At 31.4% G+C, this 22,841-nt stretch overlaps 4 protein-coding genes across 4 annotated transcripts; 3 read left to right on the top strand and 1 right to left on the bottom strand.

Annotated features, from left to right (window-relative positions):
* Positions 1 to 1,380: 1,380 nt before the first annotated feature.
* PGO_114330 (transcription factor with AP2 domain(s)) lies at positions 1,381 to 7,941 on the bottom strand (the record flags this gene model as incomplete). The annotated part of the gene is made up of 1 exon (XM_028688767.1): positions 1,381 to 7,941. One exon carries the CDS (start codon positions 7,939 to 7,941, stop codon positions 1,381 to 1,383), a length of 6,561 nt encoding a protein of 2,186 aa, XP_028544568.1.
* Positions 7,942 to 13,948: 6,007 nt separating this feature from the next.
* PGO_114320 (mitochondrial ribosomal protein L41) lies at positions 13,949 to 14,765 on the top strand (the record flags this gene model as incomplete). The annotated part of the gene is made up of 3 exons (XM_028688766.1): positions 13,949 to 14,084; positions 14,320 to 14,384; positions 14,685 to 14,765. 3 exons carry the CDS (start codon positions 13,949 to 13,951, stop codon positions 14,763 to 14,765), a joined length of 282 nt encoding a protein of 93 aa, XP_028544567.1.
* Positions 14,766 to 15,697: 932 nt separating this feature from the next.
* Positions 15,698 to 17,917, top strand: PGO_114310 (hypothetical protein, conserved; the record flags this gene model as incomplete). The annotated part of the gene is made up of 1 exon (XM_028688765.1): positions 15,698 to 17,917. One exon carries the CDS (start codon positions 15,698 to 15,700, stop codon positions 17,915 to 17,917), a length of 2,220 nt encoding a protein of 739 aa, XP_028544566.1.
* A 979-nt stretch (positions 17,918 to 18,896) lies between these two features.
* On the top strand, positions 18,897 to 20,477 carry PGO_114300 (hypothetical protein, conserved; the record flags this gene model as incomplete). Its single annotated transcript, XM_028688764.1, has 4 exons — positions 18,897 to 19,279; positions 19,429 to 19,505; positions 19,786 to 19,851; positions 20,416 to 20,477. The coding sequence occupies 4 exons, from the start codon at positions 18,897 to 18,899 to the stop codon at positions 20,475 to 20,477; spliced, it is 588 nt and encodes a 195-aa protein (XP_028544565.1).
* Between the last annotated feature and the right edge of the window lie 2,364 nt (positions 20,478 to 22,841).

Raw genomic sequence — 22,841 nt, 5'->3', positions numbered from 1 at the left:
AAGTAAATCTCCAACGTTTTCGATTCAGGATTTACGTGCATATACACGGAAAAAAACATGTAATGCATACCTGCATATTCATGCATGTATAGCTACACGTGCTCATTTTGTGTAAACTTTTCGTAAGCCTTTATGCCTTCCGAACTCTCTGTTTTCCAATATCGCAAGGGTTCAAAAACACCTATTCAAAAAGTTTTCATTAAGGAGAAAAATAGAATAAAAATATTGCAAGATTTCAATATTCTGAATTTCTTTTTTTTTTTTTTTTTTTTTTGTCCAACAGTTCTTATCAGAGCACACTACAATTTATTCACATGAAGGTGGTTTATTACATGGAACATTTTCGCTTTATTCCAACTTATTTTATTTCTCGCTCTATTTTTATTTTTTTTTTTTTTTTTGTTTTTTTCTTGTTATAAGGGTGCAAAATGAGATAATTATAAACATTGAACTTATCTTCACCTGATATAATATTCCCTACAAGCATGTGCTATCAACATCATTATATTTCAAGAAAAAAAGTACTTATAGCATGAACCTAAAAAAATTCACACTTTCCTCCCCTCTCAAACATTCCCTGTGCTAATGCTAAAATATCACATGTATATTATATAAAAATGCAAAAAAAAGAACAACAAAACAAAATCTTCAAGCGGCTTAAACATTACATACATTTAAAACCCGACGAACATCCTTAAATTCCCATCTCCGTGATGTGTAAACGCAATCGTAAACATATACACAACATGTTAACACTAACTGGAAAATATATCTTCTCATGAGTCAACTTTTCAAATTAACCATCTGATCACAATTCTTGTTGCATTTCATTTTTATAAAAAGTTCAAATGGATGATAACAAAACAAATGTTGAATTTACACGAGAACAAAAAAAAAAAAAAAAAAAAAAAAAAGTGAAAAATTTGTGCTGTGCTAGACTAAATGGAAAAAAGGAAAAACAGTTTTGCCACAATATAAGAGTCCCATACTTGGTACTGTATATAATATCAAAAAAAAAAAAAAAAAAAAAAAAAAAATTCCTGTCTACCACTGTACGCTGATTGAAACGGCTTCACATGGAGAAGGCCAAATTGCGCCATTTTCCATTCAATTCGCCGTTTCATCTTTTTCTACAAAAAAATACACATTATACTAACATAAATTCTCACTCAAATGGAATCCTAATCCTAATGTTATGCCAAACTCTCCGTTTATAGTTAGAAGGATTAGTTGAACATGAATCTGTTGGTCCGGTTAAGCTAATCGTTAAATTTTTTATTTACGTATTTGGTCATTTTTGCCTTGCTCTGTTTTTTTTTTTTTTTTTTTGTTTTTTTTTTTTTTTTTTTTTTTTTTTTTTTTTTTTTTTTTGTTTTTTCTCTACTTGTGCGCCTGCTCATTAATATTGTTGGAGGGGCACATATTGTTCATGCTTATGGAGTTTAAGAGATTACTGGGGAGGTATTCAGTATTTATAGTACTAGAATTAGAAGTTGACCTTAGCTTATCGATCATTTTCCTGTTTGTGTAATATGCATAGTTACTTATATCTTTTGCATTAGTCATGGATGTAGATATAGACGTGGATGTTAAATTCCCTTCCTTAGAATAGTTGTTGTATACCATCTCGTCATAATTGCTCTGGTTCTTGTTCAGGTCATCCACGTGCTTCTTCCTCAACCCGGAGTCCATTCTATCGTTCATCATGTCATTACTCATCATACTTCCACTCACCACGTCACAATTGGACGGATTAGACCCCCCATTGCACACACTGAACTGATAATACAAGTCATTAAACTGAGACTGTGGCTGCCTATCCACTACATTATTGCAGGAAATGTTTTCCCTTTCTAAGTTACCATAATTTTGCAGATTATTCAATACATGGTTAAATTTCAAATGGTGATTGTTGTAAGTGTAATACTCAATACTGCTGTCTTGGCTAGTGTTACTGTTTTCATCATTTTTGTCAACATTATTGTAACTAATTTCTTCATTCACGTTGTGTATATTATTCCCCACCATTCTGATATCATTGTACACGTTAGCATAGTTATTATAATACACGTAATTCTCTTTCCTAAGTCCATTTCCCTGATGTAAGTCATCCCCCTCTACATAATGTAAGACTGTGAAACCCATCCTTGGGTGCTGCAATATGTTTTCCTCAATGTTTACCACATCATGCTCATTTGTAGGCACGCGACTTAAGACCGATTCCTCATCTTGTCTATATTTCATATTTGAATGAATTGCCAAATGCACATTGTTTCCTACACACATGCCAACGTCCAATGTGTGCAAATTGTCTTTCATTAGGCCATGTCTCTTACTGTGAATGCCATTTTTTCCTGTAGGCTGTAATCCTTCATACTCATTACATTCCATTCCGTATGGACCTTCTACATTCTCGCATACTGATAAAGCATCTGTCTTGTTATTATCGATTATGTTACTATGCACATGTGCATAGCAGTCTTCTCCCCTTTGACTATCCAACATGGGAACATGGTACATCTTTTTATCCACTCTGTTGTAATAGTTGCTTACATTTCCGTTTGTGTCGTCATAAATAAGGTTATTTTGTTCTTCATTTTTGGTTTCATTCTGGACCTCATTCTGGACCTCATTCTGGGCCTCATTCTGGGCCTCATTCTGGACCTCATTCTGGACCTCATTCTGGACCTCACTCTGGACCTCACTCTGGACCTCATTCTGGACCTCATTCTGGACCCCATTTTTGACCTCATTTTTGACCCCATTTTTGACTTCATTTTCCACCCCATTCTCAGCCCCAGCTGCCGCTTCTCCTTCCTGGATTGGCACAATGCAACCTTCGTCCAAACATAGCGAATTCGTGAAGGAGTGTTCGCCCACAATGTTCAAGTTGGGAAGGTTCATATTTTGCATATAGCTTTGGATTCTTTTTTCCGCATCCTTTTGCTCATAATCAAAGGGTTCACTCACATCCACATAATTACTTACATGGTCATATGCCTCATTCAAATTAGTATCTATGTATGGGTTCATCCTGTTTTTGCTATTTAGATGTAGTGGGTTCAATTCATTAGGATAATTCATGTTGGTAAATATCATCCCATCAATGTTCGATCCGTTCAAATTATTCATACATTCATCTGGGTTCACACATATAGTGCTTAGCTTATCTGGTCTCTTCATATATACCATGTTGCCCTGTTCAATTGTAGAATCAAAATTTTTATAGTATTCATAATTGTTCATATGATAACTTATTCCCATGGTACTGTTTGCATTGCTTACTAGATTTCCATGATATCCTGCTCTCATTCCTCCAGTGCCATTGTTCGTCCCATTCATTTGGGTACAATCGTTCAAAAAAATTTCTCCACCCATATTATTCATATAATTTATATCTCCCACACATACATAGTTACTCATGTTCTGCAACATGTTTGTATTCAGTGTACCATATGTGCCGCTTAAATTTCGAACATCATTTGGATCCCTAAACGGATATACCCGTTCATAATTATTTACAATTTCTGCGTAATTCATTAGATTCGTGTTTTCCCTCTCCTCTTGCTCATAATTTAAAACTCCTAAATTCTTGGTCTCATCTAACCCTCTCAAATTGCTTACACCATTTACACCATTTGCACTATTAAAATTGTTCATTTCGCACAAATTATATTCTCCATCATATTTTCCACCTCTATCCAATACAGTTCGTCTAACTAATCCATCCACATTTTCACTCATACAATTTATATCATCTACAGGAACAGATTCATTTTCATTAATCTGAGCACTATTATCATACTCAACCTCTTTGTTCATGTAGTGGTAGTCTCCATCAACACATGCATTCATACAATTATTGGATTTTAAAAATACTTCATGTTGCAATTCGACACAATTTTCTTCCTCCATTTTGCTAACTTTCTGGACATTGTGCTTAACATTGTTATTATGAATCATTCCTTCGTGTTCGAGGGTTCTTAAAGAATTATTAATTCCAGTAATAGTAGGTATACCACTACCCATGGAAATGTTCGAGATGATAGATCGGAACTCAGGATTTGACAACTCTTGTATGTAATCCTCTACTTTGGCATTCTTGTTGATATTCCACCCAACTGCTAATATATGTAAAGAAAACAAGCAGGCAAAATAAATTTGCTGTATTTCAAATTCCTTTTGTGAATTTAATGGAACTTCAAAATGTTCATAAAATATTCTAGACTGGTATTTATATGGTACTCTATACCCTCTTGGGTTTTCAACAAATTCAATTTCACTATTTTTAATCAAATTGTAATTTAAATAATCTTTTTTCTGATGATAATCATCACTCAAATGATCATTAATATTCACTACTTTCTTTCTGTTTTTCCTATTTCTTAAATTCATTATGTGAGTTTTTCGTTCAGTCATATTATTATTGCACGCTTCTGTTTGCACATTGCAATAAGGAGGCACCATTTTATAATAAGCGCTATTTGCATGATCATAGTTCTTTACACAAGAATCACCTTTTCCATTTTGATTATTCTCATTATATGTCTCACCATTCCTGCACCTATTATTGTTAATGGGCGTGTGTGCGAAACTAGAATCGTTAATTAATATATCACCTCCACTACACGTTGCATAAGAGTTGAGTCCACCACATGCATTCTCGTTCTTTTCTTCATATAACTCGAACATCCTTTGGGATGATCTCGTCAAATTCCTTTGATTGCAAAAAAATAGGTCCTCCTGTGCTTTTATTGATTCCGCTACTTTTTCAACATTTTGGCTAGCTCGACTGGACTTTGAAACTTTCATACGTCTCTGTACCTTTTTAAGTGTTTCTTCCCTTACGTGGTATTTCCCTAAGGCATTTAACGAGTTCTGTGCACTTTCGAATCGATTCGCATTGTCACACACATTTCCATTCAGACTGTCACACACATTTCCATTCAGATTGCCACATGCATTTCCATTCAGACTGTCACACACATTTCCATTCAGGCTGTCACACATATTTCCATTCAGGCTGTCACACACATTTCCATTCACCTTAATGTTCGCGTCTGAACTCACATCCATTTCTGCATTGATAGGCCCCAACTGCCTCCCGGACTGTAGCACAAATTCACTTTCTGCGATTTCTCCTGAATTTTTATCATCACAACCCCTAGGCATGAAATCACTCTTCTGCACACATGCAACACGAGGAACATAATTATATTGACTATCCACATAGGATCCAACAGAATCATCTACAGTGTTGTTTGTAACACCATTCATCTCACTCTTCATAGTCCTTTTGCTTTTCCTATGTTGCGTCTTATGATACGAAGAAAAATAATTACACAACTCATCGTCAACTAGGAAATCATCACTTTTAAAAATTCTGTTTGTACTTCTCTTTCTTTTTTTTCTCTCCATCTTGTTATGTAACTCGTCTGTATGGTGCTCACCGTCGTTGCCCCTTTCGACTTCATTACTGATCCCATTGCAGCTATTATTACTGATCCCATTGCAGCTATTATTACTGATCCCATTGCAGCTATTATTACTGATCCCATTGCAGCTATTATTACTGATCCCACTGCAGCTATTATTACTGATCCCATTGCAGCTATTATTACTGATCCCATTGCAGCTACCATGTCCGATGCCAACTCCGCTATCAACCCCTGTGATATGTTTTTTTTTTTTCTCTTTTTTGCCCTTGTGCACATACTTGGTCTCCTTATTTTTTTGGCTCTTCTTACATACATTCGTGCCCCCCGTGCTATTCTCGTCCACTTCACATTTACTTATTTTCCTCAAATGACATATACGATGCTTGGAATTTTTTTTATTTTTCAGTTGGTTTTGCACATTGTGGATATTTCCAACTATGGAGTCACCCACGAGTTCGCTAACTGCATGTCCCTTTTCTACTTCACTTGAGTGAATAAAATCATGTGTTCGAAAAATATTAATGTCAGGAATTCCTTCCCTGTTCTTATTCATCAAGCAGGGGTTGTTGCTGAAGGGATTATATTCCTCTATTCTCAAAAAGGAAGGATTTGCACAATTCCTTACACTCAGATCGGTGCATACCATTTGATCACTTTGGATATGTTCTCTGCAATAATGAAAGTTTTGCATATTTCCATAATGCATATTATCATGACTAACGTTGAAATTGTCACATTTTTCTTGGTTATTATTTTTAATAGCATATTCATAATGAGTGGATTGATCAACCCCTTTTATCATATGAGTATTCGTACAATAACCATCATAATTCTCATTGGATTTTAAATAGCTATTTTCCATATTAGAAGATTCTATGTTCCCATTTTTACAATTTAAAAGAATATTCCCTCCGTTCGGACTGTATCGAATGGATGAATAACAAATGTTAGATTCTTCCAGATGATGATTATTGTTAGATGCGAAATGAGGAATATCCTGGCCGTCCAATAGTGTACAACACGTGAAAAGATCTATCTCGTTTGGACCATTAGTTCCAGAACCCATGTTATTATCTACCATTCTGTTTATCATCTTTCCCTTCAATTTAGAACCCATCTTAGTGCTCTTTTTAGTTCTTTCTTTTCCCTTTGTTCCTTTTTCCCTTGGGGTGTAATTCTTCTTTTTATCAACCGTTCTGTTCAACCTCTTAGTCCCATCCTGAGGATAATTATTTGAAAGGTAATTTTTATCATTCATCAATAATTTAGAATTGTCTTCATCTATAGTTGTACTAGCATCTTTACTTCCATATGGACTAGCTAAAAAATTAGGATCAGATATTACATCTACCATGGTATTATCATAATGACAAAAAACATTATCAAAAGCGCTTCCATCATGTTTATTGCTTCTATTAACAACATTTGAACAGTTGTCAACTACAGTTTCGATGAATTGATCAGTATTTTTCAATTTTGACTTTCTTAATCCACTCCTAATTCCTTTTCCTTTCAATGTAGTGCATTTCTCACCTCCTTTAATTATCTTACATTTACTTTTTCTCTTAATATTTTTTTTCATGTAAACATTAATCTTAACAACAGTTCTATCAGATCGTGAAAAGCGAGTACCCGTAGCCTTGTGTAAAAGTATAGGATTAAAAATGCCTTCATTCATACTCTGTGCAAATGTCTCAGCTCTTTTCTGTGCTTCATCATTTCCTACTTTTTTACAGGACCATCTAGCCTTCATAGGAATTCCATTATCAAACCATTCAACCCTCCATTCCCTTTCTATTCTATCTCTTATTAATGATACTCTATAGATTCCAACATCTTCATAAACGCGAACAATTGGTGGTCCTTTATCTGGATATAACTGTTCAAATGTTATTCCTGATTTTAATTTATCGATTAATTCTTTTGCTCTTAATTTCGCTTTATCATTTCCATACTTTTTATATGATATTCTTTGCTCCCTTCTTATTTCATTTTCATACCATTCAACTACTAAACATCTTTCTACCTTATCTATCAAAATTATTGGCTCCTTTTTTATACATCCTTGTTGTATACATTCAGGGGAATCGTTATTTTCGCTTGTTTCTTTCGTATTCAATTTCTCTGTTTTTGATTCCGACTTGGGGGTGTCTAAGAGAGGAAAACCATCTTCCCCATCAACGCTTGGAACGAATTCCGATTGATCATTCGGTTCTAACTGGGAAGACTCATTGGCTTGGTCATTCTGATGGGTACCTATCTCTGCCCTTGCGTCTGCACTTGTGTCTGCCTTTGTGTCTGCCCTTACGTCTGCCTTTGTGTCTGCCCTTGTATCTGCACTTGCATCTACACTCCGACTCGAACTTAAATCTGCACCCACATTTCCGCGCATCTCATCGGACACAACCAACTGGGTCAACAATGTACCTCCCTTGCACATCTCTCCCCTCAGAGCTGTTTGGAGTGCTTCTTTGGAATCTGTAACAAGACTCAAGTTTTGCATTTATCTCACAGTGTTTCAAAAGAGTTGGGAATTTTTTTCCTACAGATTCTACAGCATCTATGTATATTTACACGAACACGTTATTGTGTAGAGAAAAAGACACACTTAACTATTCATCACTTGATGTACATCCCTCTTTCTATATGTATGTGCATTCGAACTTTCACATTTGTCAAAAGAGTCACACATGAAAAAAAAGGAAATGCTGTAGTTAATGTAAATTCTTATGTGCAAATAATTTTAACATAAAATCAAGTATTCATTATCGGGGTAGTATAGAAGAAAAAATATTATCATTAGAATAATTTTTGTCTTTTTCTAAAAAAAAAAAAAATTGAAAACCACTATGTTAAGATATTCACATGTTATCTACAATGACAAAAGAGAAAAAAACGGGATCACGTTTTTCTATGAAAAGTAAAATGATATACACGTCAAAAAGGTGTAACTCTTAAAACTATGTCTGATAGAGTGAACTGCACACGTAGAAGCAACAAACAAAATAGCTGTAATCAGAAATATAACCTGCTATTAGCAAAACGAAAGATTAGGAGATCTACAACTGGATTGGAATAACAATGAGAGACAAAGTAACAAAAACGATTCATATATCAGGGATTGTTTAAAAAGGTAAAATCAGAAAAGTGTAGAAATTAGTACACATAAAAAAATCTTAGCAAATCGGAAGCGCGCTTGAAATGGAGTTTATAATACAAGGTAAATACCAAAAATGAGGATCTCGTGGTAGATTAGATAAAATTCGATAGACTAGACAGAATAAACGAACTTCACTAAATTCATCACAGCTAAAGATTTCTCCGATTGAGCTATGAACTAGCAAATAAAACAAAAACAAAAGTAATAAATAAATAATTCAGAAATGATAAAATTATGCAAACAATTTTAAATTGAAAATAAAAGGAGCCTCTAGTTGATACAAATAACAAATGGTAAATGGTGCGAATAAGCAAAAATAATAAGCAAATTTTTCTCACTTCAAAATGGTAATGAAAACATTAACAAACTGAAGGGGAATTTAGATAAACATATACACATGCACACAAAATCAATGGATAAATCGGTTAAAAATTAAATTCTGTACAAATACATGAACACGAAAAATATTCAAGGTTGCGAAATTGTATCTCTTTCACTAACTCTGATTCGAATCTAGGACTTCTGATTTATTAAGCGTGCAATCAATCAGAAATACCACTGAATCTCATGCGTATGAAGAAAAATATGGAATAGAAAAGTGGCCCAACTAAACAAACGAGACAAAGGAATCATGAAATCGGAGCTCTAGTGGCATGTAAACTTGGCATAGTAAACGAAACAAAACTGAGAAAAAAAAAATTAAGAAAACAAACTTAACGAAGCAAAGACGCGTATCATCAAGTTTGCAGGATGGTATCTTCTTCTTTTACGTATGAGAAAATACATTAACATGCAGATAAACAGAAACAAATTTTTAACACAGATACAAAAAAAAATTATGAACGGGATAATATACTTAAAAAAAAAAAAAAAAATGTATACATATAGACAGAATTAGAAAAAAGCGGATGATAGATTATGTTACAATTTCGTTAACCTTTAAATTGAAAAAAAATTATATTATATTGTTTTATATTTAATAAAATTCATGACTAAACATCAAATACAAATTGCTCAAATTCACAAACTCGACGTATCATTGAATTCATAATGACTCACACGTGAATGTGGGTAAACACACACGGTTTGTCCACTAGATCTAAAGCTAACTCATTTACTAGGAAGAAATACAAAACAAATTTATCAGCTTCTGCTTGATTAGATGAAAAATTCATACTCGCAGTGACGCGGAGACGGGAAAGAGCAAGGAACAAATGGAAAAATGGACAAATAGACAAATGAGCAAATGCACAAAGAATGAAAAAACGAAAACAAACAAAAAAACAAAAAAAACAAACAAAAAAACAAAAAAAACAAACGAATAAACAAACAAAAAAACAAAAAAAACGAACAAACAAACAAACAAACAAACAAACAAAAAAACAAACAAACAAACAAACTAAGGAACAAACGAACGAACAAACACAAAAGTAATGTTTCTTGGTTTTGTTCCTTTTACTCTACTTTTTTATTTTTTTATTGTTAATGTTCCTTATTTTTTCCCTTTTTCTTTTTCTTCGGGACGACAAGACATGCTATTTTAAGAAAACGATAGATGAATTCCCAGCACAGAAATACAAAAACGAAAACAAACGCAAATGCTGAAAGGTGAAAACTAATATAAAAGTGAAATTCACACAAAAACGAGTAGGTATAAAAATAAGAATAATGACAAACAACAAGTACAAATTGCAATAAGAAAATTAAATATGATGATACAAAAAAAAAAAAAAAAAAAAAAAATTGAAAAGAAATTTCTTGCTACTAGACTTCAAGGACAAAAATTAGTTCACAGAATTTTAACGTAAATATCAAGCGAAAAGAGTAGATTAGATGAAATCAGGAAAATAAAAAACAAATAATAGACGATAAAAATTAGAAAAGTTATTAGATGGAATATAAAAAATAGGTAAACACAAAAGTGACCAGACAAGAAAATCGTGCCACAGGTCAAGAAAAGCTCGCTCAAACAAATAAAATGGAGCAAAAAAAAAATAAAATAAAGAATTAAAAAAAAAAAAAAAAAGAATAAATAGCAAAGAGGAAAGAATAAAATATAAAGAGTAAAGCATAAAGAATAAAAAATAAAAAGTTAAAAACAAAGAATTATCAAAGCAAGAGTATTTGAAGCTAAACATACGCATGCATGAAAAACAAAAAATATTTCAAGAGCTAAAAACAAACTACACGAATAAATAAGTAATCAAGAGTATTATGTATGCATATGTGTTGAAAAAAAAAAAAAAAAAAAAAAACGATACCCCTCGATACATGTATCAAGAATATATCTCCAAGAATTGTTCTAAATTGTTCACTACCTGTTTGCAAAAATGAGCAACGCTCATATTGATTTTCTCAATTGTACATACGTGTGTGATGTGTGGGTGTGTGCATATATACACATAGTGCATACGTTTTGGTTTATTCGGTTTTGCTTTTTTCTACTTTGCTCTGATCTGATTTGTCCCGTTCTGTTTTGTTCGTTCCATTTTATATACCTGATCAATCCATTTTTTTTTTTTTTTTTTTTTTTTTTTTTTTTGCACACTCCATTTTTACAATTTTAGCCAACTTGCAATTTTTTTCTGCACCTTTATTGCATTAAAATCGGGCAGAGAAAAGAAAGAAGAAAAAAAGAACAAAAAAAAAAAAAAAAAAATACGAACAACAATTGGTCTCTTTCCTTGTCCATCCTTTCCTATCCATAAAGCAGCTAACATATGTATGTACATACACACATTCGCGCATTCATATGTGCATACATGCATACACAAGTGTATACACACATTCTTACACAATAATTACACAATAATTACACAATACTTACACAATACTTACACACCCTTTTGGATAGGTCTTTAAGGAAATACATCCTCTTTGATGACGATAAAAATGACCCAATTAAAATTCCAAAGAGAAATGTGAGTCCTTGCAAGGTGGCACAAAACTGTGTATTTATTCTGTTGTGATATAAAAAAAAGAGAAAAAAAGAAATCAGTAAAACAGTAAAACAGTAAAACAGTAAACAGTAAACAGTAAAACAGTAAACAGGAAAACAGTAAAAAAATAAAGCAATGAAGCAACAAACCGGTTTAATAGAAAAAATGGGCCAATACGCATGGCGGTATGTGGTATAGTGCCCTCTTGGTTATACACATGCTCATTTGTACCTTTGTTCTCTTCATGCTATATGAATAAAAAAAATAATAATAACAAAATAAATAATCAATAATAAAAGACGTATGAAATAAAAATTACCTCATCCTTTTTCAAAACTCTTTAAAGGATACTTCAACTCCCCAACGTTTTGGATTACCTGCCCGCTTCCTCATCGCTCATGTGTGTGTATATGCACCAAAAAAAAAAAAAAAAAAAAAAATGTGCAGAAAAAAAAAAGAACAAAACTTCCGCGTGCACACAAAAATTATGAGATAAGAAAAAATTCCTTCACTTTTAGCACTATCATAAATATTTTTTTTTTTTTTTTTTTTTTTTCTGTTCAAGAGGGAAAAGGCTAGTTCATTCGAACGAAAATTCTTAAGAGAAATTAATTAAGACAGTATGCATAAAATAATATGTGTGATTTTTTTAGTGTTTCATTGTTTTAAAGCCAAACATATTAAACAGTCGAAGGAAGAGAAGAAGTTATATACTTTTGTTCATGCGTTTTTCTTTCTATGACAGGTGGAACTAACATATATTTTATACCCTCTAATGAAAAAGTATTTAAATACATGTCTTTATCTCTACTCTAGGACGTAATAATAAAACGCTTTGAACATTTGCAAAGGGGAAATCTATCTTCCCTGTTGATAAAAAATATCTTTAGCAAATTGGTCCTTAAAAAGGATATAAACATTTGAACATTCAAAAGTGGTATACCTACGTATATCTTTTTTTTTGTCTCTATTATGCAATTGTAACCAAATTTAGACTTTTTTTTTTTTTTTTTCTTCCAAAATCGTTACAGTTTCCTCATTTCATTTATGTGAATTAATTTTTATATGAAGTGACTAAGTACTTCTCTACATCCTCTCTCTCTAAGGTATTCACTTTGTGCTCCAGTTTACTTCTACCTTTGCTTTTTTAACCCACTAACATTCGGATGAATATATGCTTACTATCAGTATTCTATTTTTGCTTTCTCCTGGACAGGATGTAATATGTTCACGCAACATGCCCATTGTCTTCAATGGCTAACAATGTTTTTGAGTGCAAAAAAGGGGAAGTGTTATGCATCTCATAATTTGAGGAATAAACCCCGTGAAAATATGCACTAAACTGTAACAACGTATAGCAAAATAGCTAAAAAAAATAAAGAACAAGCTATAGCAAATATAACCAACAAAATAACTCCCACGACATTACCATCTCGATGAACCCACCATTTTGTGTACCTTTATCTTCTTCCCTGTGGAAAAAGAAATGTGTTCCTTTTTGCTTACTGTTACGAGTGAACTTTATCGTTCTAACTTTTCTGCACACTTTTCCAATTCCAGAACCTTTCATGTATGCTAAGGGTTCGATTTGCAATATGCACACCTATGCAAAGCGTTTCACATGTAAACATAATTTGATGCTAAGCACAGTCTCCTCCCACACTAATAACTTGCATTTCCTAACCACAAATGACATCTCTAAATTGACATTTTCTCTTGCAATATACTCAAATTATGACAAAACGGGGAAAAAAAAAAAAATAAAATAAAATAAAGTAACAAAAGTTTAGTACACAACGTAAATACAATAGTAATAAAAATAACGTGCACAAAATTAAGTCTAATGTGTAATAATGATAAAAAAAATAAGGTGCACATAATAAGAGTACTAATAAAAAAAATAAATAAAAGAGAGCTCACAAAATAAGGATAACAAAAAATTGGCAAGGTGCCTCTAAAACACTGGCTAGCGTTTATAGAAATTATAAGATAATAACATTTTGAGAACTCATGGACATAGCACCGCAGCATCCGTTAGCACAATATATTTGTACACGTTTTTATTTTATTTTATTTTTTATATTTTATCTCATTTTATCTTATTTTTTATATTTTATCTCATTTTATCTTATTTTTTATATTTTATCTCATTTAATCTCATTTTATCTTATTTTATCTCATCTTATTTTTTATTTTATTTTTTACAATTTCTTCCGTATGCTAATGGTTGCTCGATGGAAGATATATGGCCTTCCACAAGTAACGCTTTTCACAGAACAAAATTAGGGAGAAAATAATCTCTATAATAATTTCTCTACTTTGAATTTTTTTTTTTTGTTTTGTTTTCCACTCTTTTTCATTCATCTTACTCTAGTGTTCTACCATTCCAAACGAGTTGGACCACCTTAACAATGTTAAAACTTGATGTTTTCAAGTTGGCTAAAATGGGACCCAGTAAGGGAAAGGGACCACTTATTGCAAAATATGCACCTGTTGGTTTTAAGAAAGGATTCGGTGCCATTGGATTAGGACGACATACGAAAAAAGGTAAAACGTTATAATGTTGCAGATGTTTGCAAATATTGACATCACAACTAAACGGTGGGCAAATCAGTTACCACCACACTCTCAGTTGTGATTTGCCGTTTCCATTGATCCACTCTTGTCATAAAAATATGGAAAAAACCCTAAAACATCAAAAAAATGTATCAACCATTTTACCAGCTTCCCCCCATCAATTATTCATTCAATGCACTACTTTTTTTATTTCTTATTATAATAGGTTTCTTTATAATTAATAAAATGCTTATACCTAATTTCCGAGTCCCCGACTTGAGTGATTGCAATGTAAGGGGAGATAAGATAAAAATAAGAGAAAAAAGAACAAAACAGAAGCAAAGAAGGAAAATAAATAAAACGAAATATAAGAAATAACCATTGTAACTTTTTAAACACTTTTATTACACAATTTTTCTCTTTTTATCTAGACATGAATGAGACATAGCATTTATCATTTTTTTTTTTTTTTTTTTTTTTTTTCCCCCCTTCTCGCGTCTATAATGTTGTATCAGCTGTACTCACATATATCATATGATATCAGATTATTTTAAGAGAACATTTATAATTTTTTTCTTTTCCCTATTTCAGCTAAAACCATATGTCTCAAAAAAAACGCCCCTTATTGTGATGAAAAAACAATTGGGCCCCAAGAAAAAAATTTTAAGCTAATGGAGCAAAAATGATCATTACTCTATATAAATATATGGTTTTGCTATTTTTGTTTTGTTTTATTTTACTTTTTTTTTTTCTTTTTTTTTTTATGTTTGTATTTGTTTAAACAATTTCAGCTAATTTGAATGTGTAGCACATTCTAAGGATTAAAAAAATGCCTGAACTCATGATTGTGCAGTTTTATTACTTTTTTTTTAATTTTTTTTCATTTTTTTCGTTCACGCAAAAACCTGCTTCTTACACATGTGCGGATTTACAGTTCACACTATGATAAACTTATTTGGTTTAAAAAAATAAAATAAAAAAGTAGCTAAGCCCCAATATTAGGCATAGTTATATTTTTTTTTACAAGTACAAACTCCAGACCCTTTAGCTGTAAAAAAAAAAAAAAAAAAAAAAAAAAATTGCACAAAAAGTTTGTTCCCTAAAGCGAAATGGTACCGTAAACCTTGAACCAAAACAAAAAAAAAAAAATAAAATAAAATAAATAAGTAGGGAAAAACATTCCTAGGTCACACATTAAAGAAGCGATAAAATGCAAAATATAGTTGAAAAATACTAGCGGTAATTTCACTCAACCACAGCCCAAGGGGGGGAAGAGGGAGATTCTTTTTAAAAATTCTTAAACCCAATGGAAATACCCGTACGAAACTTAAGCGGTGCAAAATAAGCACCTGGGTTTTATTACATAGTGATCAAAAGAAAAATGATTATTTTTGCTTCTTTTTTTTTTTTTTTTTTTCTTTTGTAAACCCTTTTTCTTCTCAATATGCGTATAAATAGATGTAAACAGATGTAATATAAATAGGTGTAAATAAATCTAAATATACATATACATATGCATGTATTCGTGTGATATCACACGCGCACCCTTTTGTGGCAAGCTGCTTGCATAAGCACTGTAGAGGCCGCAAAAGTATCCGGGCCAAATGACTGCTCAAGCAAACGGTGCAGAAATAAAACTAGTGGTAACGAACAGCAATAAGCATAAAAATATCAAGGAGGCTTTGAAATTCTGTTGCAAGGAAATTTACGAGGAACAAAAGCAGGAACAGACAAAGCTACAATTGCAGCGACAGAAAGTAAGAGAGAATCCAAAAACGTATATCTCCAATGAAACACATAAACATGATACTAATGCTATATCGGAAGAACTGTTAGGTGAGCTGCTTTACATAGGAATAATCGTCAAACATGTTAACAATTCCCGTTCTAAGGAAAATGTAAAAGCTTGGTTGGAGCAAAATACAAATTATCATATCCACATGGACATATTATTTGCGAAAGATAATGGGATAGAAATTTCGACGCTTGCACATAAATTTCATTTACAGGAAGAAAAATATTTCGAAAATAAATTAAAGACTGTATACAAATGGGTCCTAGCCAGGAGAATATTTCCCAAGGACTTCAGGACTCTCCTTGGCGATTCAGAAAAAAAGAAAATAACAAAATGGGGAAATAATATGTTATATGATTATTATGGGGATGGAAACCAAATCTCAAATGGAACTGTGTACCAAGTGGATGAAGAAAGAATTCTGATCGAAGTAGCTAATCACAAGGAGACATGTCAAGATATTGACAATGTTCTCCTTTCATTGGAACAACCATACCATATAGAGGGTATGATATACATGGTCGAACTACCCCTCAACATTGCACAAAAATATGTAAATAAGAAATTAGTTTTAAAGATATATCTATATGAGAATTTCAGGGTAGCTAAAACCAGAAGTGGGAATTATTTCCTTACTGAAAAAAATGCAAAAAATTTAAAAAAAATTTTCCACTATCCGTCTTTGCTGTTGGACAACGTGCAGTGGTCATCGACCTTCACATCCAGCATGATTAATGAAAGAAAGAAAAAAAGGAAAAAAAAAAAAAAAAAAAATGGAATATACAATTGGGAAGAGACACAAAATGACGACAGCGATGAAGATGATGATGATGATGATGACAATTATGATGAAGATGGTAACAATCGTTACACTGGTTACAATAAAAATGGTGACGATGAAAATGATGACGATGAAGATGATGATGGTAATTATGGGGAACACAGTCTCTCACCTCACGATGGAGAATTTAACGATCGCAACTTCCCCCTGAATTTAAACATGTACGGTATATGTAAATCCATAAATAAATTAGATGATTACATGTACAGTAGAAATTATACAAAAAGAAATTTTAAAAAAATAATTTTAACCAAACCAATTATTGTGAAAAAACCGCTTAACATAAAATGCAAAATTGTTCATCCATATCTATACTTAGAAATTGAAAATGTCACGCAGAAAAATCGAATAAATATATATGAATTATTTTCAAAATCTGTTAACATTGATAATGGTGATATATTTCCACTTTGTCTACATCCAGAAGACACATACAGCTTTTACCTGCCTATTGTTAACTCTGTACAAATTATTTCAAAGAATAATACAAAGGTCAAGGAGAAAAAGAGGAGTTTTCTCTACACAGGATTTTATGACATGCAGGTAGGAAATTCTCATGTCATGAGTAAGCATCACACCGTTGAAGAATCTCTTACAATGGCAAGCATAAATCAAGGCATAAATTTGACCACAAATCAGGCAAAAAATCGAGGCGTAAAATGTACCCAAGATGTAAGCAATCGAACAAGCATTACGAAGGGATTCCAAGATAAGGAAGAACTTTTATCTTTTGAATTTAAAAACGATAAAAGCATTATCACCTTGTCTATAAAATGGTCTATTGATAACGCTGCAAATAATTCCATATGGTCACAGTATTTCTTAGAGGTCGAAATGCCATCATCTCATATGTTCAAATTAGAAGTTTCTTTTGTTAAAGAAATAAACTGTTCATCTGTACTCACAGTAGTTTTTTCATTTTATAACAATCATCATGAAGAGATAGATATTCTTATCGAAATGCAAGATGAAAGTAGATCCAGAATCAACAACGAACAATCTTCTTTGATTTCTTTTAATTCTTCAATCCATGTTGGTATTATAAAACCTTTCCAGCGAAAATCTGTTAGTGTCAGAATGCTTGCCATCATGCTGGGAGTTCATAATTTCCCATTTGTAAAGATAACAAATAAACTCAGTGATACTTTCTATTTTGTTGATTTAGGACCGCTACTAGTAACCGAGTGATGGGGATTTGCGTTTACAAATGGAGAAGCATGGGGTAGATAAGTTGATAAGTAAATAAATAAATATATATGTGTACACTTGTCTTTGTACATACCTGTGTGCATATACATATACATACCCTCATATTTTATACCGTTTTAAAATTCTGTATTGATAAATAAGTGTACATACCCCCCCACACACACACACATACACGTTTTGAAACATTGATGAAATAAAATCCATCCAAAGTTAACTCTCCAAGGATATTTTTTTATTTTACCCATTTTGCATATTTTTTTTTTTTCTCAATACCTTTCGAGGGAAACGAAAATTATAAAACCGTCCACTCCAAAAAAAAAATAGCAAAATAGTAAAATAGCAAAATAGTAAAATAGCAAAATAGTAAAATAGCAAAATAGTAAAATAGCAAAATAGTAAAATAGCAATATAGTAAAATAGCAAAATAGTAAAATAGCAATATAGTAAAATAGCAAAATAGTAAAATAACAAAATAGTAAAATAACAAAATAGTAAAATAACAAAATAGCAAAATGGCACAATAGCAAAATGGCAAAATAACAAAATAACAAAATAGAATAGTTGGTAAAAATATTGGCGGAAAAAAAAAAAAAAAAAAAAAGACCATAAGATGAAGATAAAAATACACTTCAACAAATATCAATACATATGCACAAACTCTGCCTACAAGGTATCTTTACCAAGCATCCCGCGTTATGGATAAAGGGGAAAAAAAAAAAAATAAAATAAAATAAATAAAATAAATAACAAAAAGTTACCCTTAAGGTTTCTCAACAGTGGAACAAGTAGACGAATGTTATAACTCTAAAACAGAAAGGAAAAAAAAAAAAAAAAAAAAGCACCTCCACATTGTTTAACCTTTTTGATATATATATATATATATATAAGTACTTATCTTTTATAGAGAAAAAGCCATTTGCACACATTTTCCCTTTTCCAAAGTACTTAAAGCATGAAAATGGTATCATATCACATTTTTCTGTTCTCCATATTCCTCTTGTTGTGTCTGTTGTATACATCCGCCTATTGCATATGTGAAGGGAAAGCGGAAAATACAACATCGACATCTGGAAATTCGAAAGACACCAGGTCTTATTTTCAAAGGACCAAAATAATAAACTCATTGAAAAAAAAAACGAACGAAATTCGAATGATCTATAATACATTAAATGCAAAAAATGCTGACACGCCTCTTTACATTTTTGTAAAAGATAACGATGAAAACAAAAGAATAATTCTAAAAAATTTATTTCTAATGGGAAATCTTGATTTTCTTCAAGGTCTTAATACCCCTTTTTCAAAATTTTACCTCTCTATGAGGATCCAACAAAGGACACATCGGTATGCCTTCTCGAACTTGTCATCATATGAAACCTTCCAATGACTTTCTCAAAGTCAACAAATAACCTGTTCGTCTTAACTTCCATTTTGACGCATCTACAATCAGCTATGACCACCCCACTTCTCCTTCGCACATTCACACCACGCAGAGAACAAGTAGAATCCCAAATAAGGAATGAACGAGAATTTATAAATACCCTAGACACAGAAAATAAAAAAAGATATGGTGAGTTTTTATAATCATAATGTGCAGACATCCCCCACGGTAAAAAAAAAACGTTTTGAAAAACAAGAGTATACAAAAAAAATAAAAAATAAGTGGGAAAAAATAAGTGCCAAATGAGTGATAAATAAATCAGAAATACATGGCAAATACGTGACAAAAATATGTGACAAATGAATAAATAAAAATATTACATCCGAGCTGCCCCCCCCCCCCCATACACATGATCATTTTCCTCTTCACTTTTTCATTTTGTTCCAAAACAACCACATAACCCGCTTAGTAATGGAAAAGCTTAGGGACTATAAATTGTTAAAAGCCAACATTCAACAGTTCTACTCGAGAATAGGTAAGGATACATGAATGCAAATTCCACCCTGTGTATGTGTGTATGACGAATATTTTTATACCTAGAAAATGCTTCAATCCATTTTGTCATTATTATGGGTACGGCCCTTGAGACTGGATTGATATATAAATGGACAGCTACACATGCTTGCACACACATACAATGCAGTGCATCTGTATATTCTTCCCTCATAACACAAAATGAAATTTGGTGATTAGGACTAATCACACCGCGAGGTCACAATGAGCACCGTTACACAGGGTTCCCTTTTTGTTCTTACTTTATTTTATTTCACTTTATTTTGTTTTGCTTTATTTTGTTTTGCTTTATTTTGTTTTGCTTTATTTTGTTTTGCTTTATTTTGTTTTGCTTTATTTTGTTTTGCTTTATTTTGTTTTGCTTTATTTTGTTTTGCTTTATTTTTTTTTTACTTTATTTTGTTTTGCTTTATTTTTTTTTACTTTATTTTGTTTTGCTTTATTTTGTTTTGCTTTATTTTGTTTTGCTTTATTTTATTTCACGTTATATTAATTTATTTTTCCTATTTTCCTCGATCCACTATAGGGAAGCGATTTAAATCCGTGGAAGAATTAATGACCCGCTTAAATGAGAACGCAAAAAATTAGTTATAACAACAAAAAAAAGATGTATTATATACAGCCTTATTTTCTCTACACCTTAGGATGTGTAAATTGTTTAATCATGTAGTTTTAGCAGCTTTTTATGAGCACTTCAAATAATATTTGTCCTATTTAAAATGTTTCTATTTGTGCTTGTGTGTATGTTTGAAATTACAGGTGCCTTTACGCATGCATTTGAATAATACCAAGCGGCACATCCCAGTTGTGTTTACACAGGTTGTCCTTTTTATTTCCTCACTTGTAAAATCAGTGTAATTTTTTTTTTTTTTTCAAAAGATATATTTCAATGTAAAAATATATTTTTTTCATTATCTAAAATCGAAATGAGGTTTGTTCAGTTGGGAAAAAATAACAAATAATACAATGTGTAAACCACAGTATGATCTCTCCTATCTATGTATTCCCACCTTACCCCCTAACAAAAGATAAGATATATATTTTATATGTGTTATTTTATAAATATGCAAAATTATCTATGTATATTCTTCTGGTGCTAGTATTATGGGGATTAAACAATTATAAACAACATTCTACCACGCGACACAGGTGGGGAGAAGACGTCATCAAAATATATATATGTTTATAAACTATTATATATACTTCATAATCTAATGCATTGTTTTGATTTGAATCTCCTCCCCTTTTTTTATGCTTATCATTACAATAATCTTTAAAAAAAAAATATAATGAAAAATAAAAAAAAAAAAAGGAAATTAAAACTCAGCACAATGAATGAAGAAAAATGAAAATTTTTTCATCAGAATGTATATACTTTATACATGCAATTATGCATTCCTGATTAAGAAGAAATAAAATTAAAATGAATAAATAATGATTTTATGGTGCAAATGTAGACGTGAACATTTTGGGGGGGTGAGGGTGAAATGATCACTTGTAACCCATTCAAAAAGTCATATATATATGGTTACATGAAAAAAAAAAAATAAATATATAACAAGATCCCTGTGGGATACAGGGCTATTATAACAACACAGGTGATATTATCATGGCGTGAGAATTATTTCACATATTATCATATATATATATATATATATATATATATATATATATGCATGTGTGTTCCATCACAATGAAGGAGAATTGCATGCATACATTTGGGTTAATAAGGATATTAGGAGGTGCCCGTATTCGTGTACATTTGTATATATGACAAATGGAGCTGCCTAGCCTATCTCCCCTTCATCCAATCATGTTATACGTCACTTGCAGGATAATATTATTATTACTCTAACTATTATTAGTAGTATAATTATTATTAGTAGTATAATTATTATTAGTAGTATAATTATTATTAGTAGTATAATTATTAGTAGTATAACAATTATTAGTAGTATAACAATTATTAGTAGTATAATTATTATTAGTAGTATAATTATTAGTAGTATAACAATTATTAGTAGTATAACAATTATTAGTAGTATAATTATTATTAGTAGTATAATTATTAGTAGTATAATTATTAGTAGTATAATTATTAGTAGTATAACAATTATTAGTAGTATAACAATTATTAGTAGTATAACAATTATTAGTAGTATAATTATTATTAGTAGTATAATTATTATTATTCTTATCGTCTTTATATATATAATGAACAAAATGGTAATACTTTAAATATTACTCATGTGAAACACTTCATTTTTGAGTTTTATTTTATTTTATTTTATTTTTTTTTTTCTCCCTCTCTCTTTGCCATCTGTTCAATAACGATGCAGATATTTTTACTCTCGACGCGCCAATATCCTACACGTCTTTGCAGAACCAACGTTGGTTCTTGAGTTTCATAAGAGAAAATTAATTTATTTAATTCCTCCCTCGCGTTTTTTTTTCCTTCTCACGTTGCTTTGTGCATTCATATATTATATACATGTGTATATATATACCTAATATATGCCTAGATATATATGCCTATATTTATGCCTACATATGTGCCTACATACATGTGCATAAAAATTTATTTAACTACTCTTTCATTTAAATATATTCCCCCCACCATTCATCTACCCCTTTTTTTTTTTTTTTTTTTTTTTTTCGTCAAGGTAAATGGTTAAGAAAAAAATGTTCTTATCCATTATGCACACATACGAATGAATTTAAGTGAATTTCATAGTGCCATCATACATATCGGTTCGTTTATTACTTTTTTTTTTAAGATATAATTTTTAGCTTGGAATAAATGGAAGAGAGGGGAAGGGATCCCAATTTTATCATTTCATATTTTGTTGTCACATGTTGGTCTTAGCAAGTTGGGTCCGAGGTCTGTCATTTTTTACGACATTCATAAGAATACGGAGAAAAAAAAAAAAAAAAAAAACAGAGGGGGATATA

This window comes from Plasmodium gonderi (genome assembly GCF_002157705.1).
Source record: "Plasmodium gonderi DNA, contig: Chr11, whole genome shotgun sequence".
Taxonomy (NCBI): Eukaryota; Apicomplexa; class Aconoidasida; order Haemosporida; family Plasmodiidae; genus Plasmodium; species Plasmodium gonderi.
This window is presented reverse-complemented; position numbering and strand designations above follow the sequence as displayed.